The sequence below is a fragment of the Coffea arabica genome, chromosome 5c (genome assembly GCF_036785885.1).
Source record: "Coffea arabica cultivar ET-39 chromosome 5c, Coffea Arabica ET-39 HiFi, whole genome shotgun sequence".
NCBI lineage: Eukaryota > Viridiplantae > Streptophyta > Magnoliopsida > Gentianales > Rubiaceae > Coffea > Coffea arabica.
In genome coordinates this window covers 34744347-34748687 of record NC_092319.1, presented here as the reverse complement: position 1 = coordinate 34748687, position 4341 = coordinate 34744347, and the positions used below count along the sequence as shown (strand labels likewise).

At 41.3% G+C, this 4341-nt stretch overlaps 1 protein-coding gene across 1 annotated transcript; it reads left to right on the top strand.

Annotated features, from left to right (window-relative positions):
• The first annotated feature begins 598 nt into the window (after positions 1-598).
• On the top strand, positions 599-4135 carry LOC113689314 (pentatricopeptide repeat-containing protein At1g50270-like). The gene is made up of 2 exons (XM_027207102.1): positions 599-802; positions 3428-4135. Exons 1-2 carry the CDS (start codon positions 599-601, stop codon positions 4133-4135), a joined length of 912 nt encoding a protein of 303 aa, XP_027062903.1.
• Positions 4136-4341: the final 206 nt, after the last annotated feature.

The following is a 4341-nucleotide window of genomic DNA, read 5'->3' as shown; positions in this document are numbered from 1 at the left end:
CCCAATGTTCTTCACAAAAAAGAATTGTGCCTTCCAGCCTTTGATGGAGGAAGGCATTTGCGTGAATAGCTCGCGGGTGGGGAGCTCCCCTCCGCTCCTGCGAGCGAAGTAGAACCAGCCGTGAACCGGGCCGCTCACTTTCATTTGAAAAAATGACCTAAACAGGTCCAAAGAATAAGGAATTTCGAGAGCTCGGCACAAAATGAAGAAGCCGAGGATCGACCGAATGGCATTGGGAACGAGTTGGGTAATTCGGATACCCCAGAAGGTCAGAATGTCATAAAGAAATTGGGGGATGGGAAGGCGGAGACCAGCCACGAGCTGATCCGTGTAGATAGCTAAGAACTCGGAAGGAGGTCGGCACGCGAACTCCCCCGGCTGGGCTGCCCTAGCCTCGAACTGGGGAGGAATATAGTACCTTCCCACCAACTCGTCCACATCCCCCTGGTCAAGGATGGGGGGAATTATTTCGACTTCCCCAAAGTCGATATCGGGCCCCCTAGGGGGTCCAGCCCTAGCGCGAGCTGGAATTGCCTCTAGAGGGATCTTTGGGCCAGCAGCTCCAACCTCAGGCTGGGCAGATTGACCGGGCTGGTCCATGGTTAAAACTGGAGAAGGGACTGGAGAAGGAAGGTACTCAGACCCGGACGAACTGGAAGAAGAAGAGCTAGAAGAGAGTATCTCTATGAGTGCAAGTCGGGTTACTCTACGCCTAGGTGCCGAGCTAGTAAGGTCTGAGTGTGTGGAAGAGGAAGACATAAAAGGGAAAGAAGACTTACTAGCGGATGATAGGGAAGAGCTGGTAGATGATTAACGCAACTCTCAGGTGGACTCACTAGGCGAGGAGCGAGCCGAAGAAGATTGGGGAAAGGAGAGAATGAGAATGGAAGCTTGAAAGTGACATTTGGTAGGACCTATTTATAGGCCTCCTGGGCGGGAAGTTGAAGAGCCCCGAGTTGAAAATTCGAATTTATTGCAAAGGGACGGTTACCTTGGAAAATGTTTGAGCTGACAACCGCCATCATGGGAGGACGTGACCTTTGAGGTGACGGTTGTGACGGTATACGTGGCGGTTATTCGAACAAGGTGCGCGATCGTGGGATCATGGGCCCCGCACTAGGTCGACCTGACGCTTCGTAATTTGGTCTAGACTCATGCGACTCCTCGGTGACTCTAGACTCAAGGGGAGCTAGTGTAGTAGGGCAAATCCACACGTGACATGTGTCAGCTCGGTATATTACACACATCAGTTCGGCGTTAGGGACTACGCCTCTCGCACATGCCAGCTCGGCCGGAGGGAGCCAGCTCGGCTGTGTCAATGGCCCCTGTGTTGGGCCTTGTGGGCCGCCGCCTCTGAACTTTCAGGAGCCGTCATGCGAAGCCCTAAAACGACTCCGAACCCTAAGAGGACTTTGACTCCCACAAGGAAACTACAACCCATTCGGCCCTATATAAGCAACGCCATAAGACCACACAAGGTACGTGTCGACCAGTACTCTAAACTATTACTCTGTGGACAAGCTTTACTGACTTGACCGTCGGAGTTATTCCGGGGACGCCAGTCCAACCATCTTCCTTTCTTTACAGGACTCTCAACTCGGTTCACCCTCTCAGGTCGGCTGCGCCTGACCAGCTCGGCTGCGCCTGACCAGCTCGGCTCGCAACAGTTCAGCTCGGATCTGGTTTTTGGCTGTCGCATCAGGGTGCAAAGTCAATTTTGACTTATTAACTGATATTTTGTTTCATACGTATAAAAATTGTCAATTTTCTCAACGTGGCTGTTAAATGAGTCAAAATGTTCGAATTTGGTATCTAGGGTGCAAAGGGGAAAAGATACTGAGTTTAGGAGTGCAAACTAAAATTACAACTAAGCTATCATAACTCACATTTTTGTAATATAACATGGTTCACTTGTTAATTAGTGATTTTTAACTGCATGGTGCACTACTTTTTTATTTCCTTGAATTTATTAGTTATTTGTGAAGTACAATTAGAACAAGTGGAGCCGTGTGATGGTTTTCTCGTAGTGATAATGCATGCATATTACATGATTTAGGAACTTCTGAACAAAAATAGAAGACTTACCATGCAGATTAAGACTTGTTTTGTTTTGAATTGAATTTCCATAACAGAAATTACTTTAAATGTTACCATGCAAGGGACAGTAATTTTGAATACCCAATATACACGGAAAAAAACCAACCTCTCACAAGTTAATAGGAAATTAAATATAATCCATCTCAAATCTTCAACTTTGTGAATTATTTTATTCTACTTTTTTTTCTTTTGGTGAGTGGGAGGATTTGAATCAAAGACCTCTTACCTACAACGCCTTCCATCTTACCATCCAACCCAATCCTCCACCCTTATTTTATTCTACTTTATCACAATATATTATTTAATACATATTTAATTAATTGAATTTTCATTATTTTTTTCTTAATGTCATAAGAAACATTGGCATTTATCTTTACTATAGTTTGTTATGTGACTCGTGAAGTTTTACTCTTTATCTTTAAGGTGTATTTGTACATGTAAAGAATTAAAGTCTATTGAAATTTATTTTAAAATAAAATCTATGCAGTTTTGATGTCAAAATCAAGTAAGATAGTAAGTCCACAAAAATCTTTCATTTACTTTTAGTAAATTATAAGATGTCACTTATCTAGAGTTTGTGAGATTCTTATAAAGAGAAAAAATCTTTAGATCTATAAAATCATCCAACATTTTATATCTAACTCAATAAACTCATTGAACTATACAAAACTATTGTCAAATCGAACCCCAATAGCATTAAATAAATTCATCCAATATTTCTTGTCCAACTCAATAAACTCGACCAGCTAATAATATAGTGGAATTTAAAACCCGACACCAATAGCATTGAACTCAACTAGCATGAAAAAAGAATTTTTATCACTTTCTTGATTCATGTTTCTCCTTAGCTATTCTTGTTTTAGAGTAAGTATAAGGATAAGAATATACTCAATAAATTTTCTACTAATATAAATATATGCCATTAAGGCATTATCAACTATGTTTTTTTGGGAATTTCGCCAATTTGGTCCCTAAACATTTTCACTTAAATCAATTTCGTCCTTTATTAAATATTTTAACCAATTTAGTCCCTGAGCTAGTTTTTTACTTTCAATGTAGGACTTTTTACTACATTTTACTCAATTCGCGTGGACCAAAGGGGTATAATTGTCATACTAGCTTAATCTGCTGCAATTATCCACCAAAATGGATTAGATATCATTATCCCGCCCATGCGATTATCGTTGGAAGTTCACTTTTCCCTTTGTCCTCAAAGCTTGCTCCAAATTATGTCAAATCCCTCTTGGAGAACAACTCCACGGACTAGTCTGGAAGTTGGGTTTTGGGCCGGATATGCATATAAGCAATGCATTGATTCATATGTATTCAGCTGGTGGTGTTCCGGACCGCTGGTGGTGTTTCGGACCTTGCGTTCACGATGTTTGATAAAATGCTCGAGAGAGATGTGGTGTCTTGGACTTCTATAATCGATGGGCTTGTGGATAATGATAAACCCGTTAAAGCTATAGCTTTGTTTGAGCACATGTTGGAAAATGACGTTGAATTTAATGAAGCAACGGTTGTTTCGGTTCTTAGAGCTTGTGCTGATACTGGTGCTCTTAGTATGGGTAGAAAAGTTCATGATTTGGTTAAGGAGAAGAAGCTTATTAGTTTGAATGGTAAAGTTAGCACGGCTCTCATAGACATATATGCGAAATGTGGGTGCATAGATGGTGCAAAGGAGGTATTTTCTGAAATAGTGAGCAAAGATGTTGTTACATGGACTGCAATGATTGCTGGCCTTGCCATTCATGGGCAATGTAAAGAGGCTATGGACTTGTTTGATAAGATGAAGGGTCTTGAGATAAAGCCAGATGAGAGGACATTGACTGCACTTTTATCGACTTATAGGAATGGGCATATGGTGAGTGAAGGCTTGGCTTGCTTCAGAACTATGAAGAATAAGTATAAGATCAGACCTAAAATGCAGCATTATGGTTGTGTTATAGACATGCTTGCTCAAGTTGGGCATTTAGATAATCGCATGGGCGGGATAATGACATCTAATCCGTTTCAGTGGATAATTGCAGCAGATTAAGCCAGTGTGACAATTATACCCCTTTGGTCCACGCGAATTGAGTAAAATGTAGTAAAAAGTCCTACATTGAAAGTAAAAAACTAGTTCAGGGACTAAATTGATTAAAATATTTAATGAAGGACGAAATTGATTTAAGTGAAAATGTTTAGGGACCAAATTGGCGAAATTCCCTTTTTTTTTTTTTGGTTAGCAAACCTCGTACATGG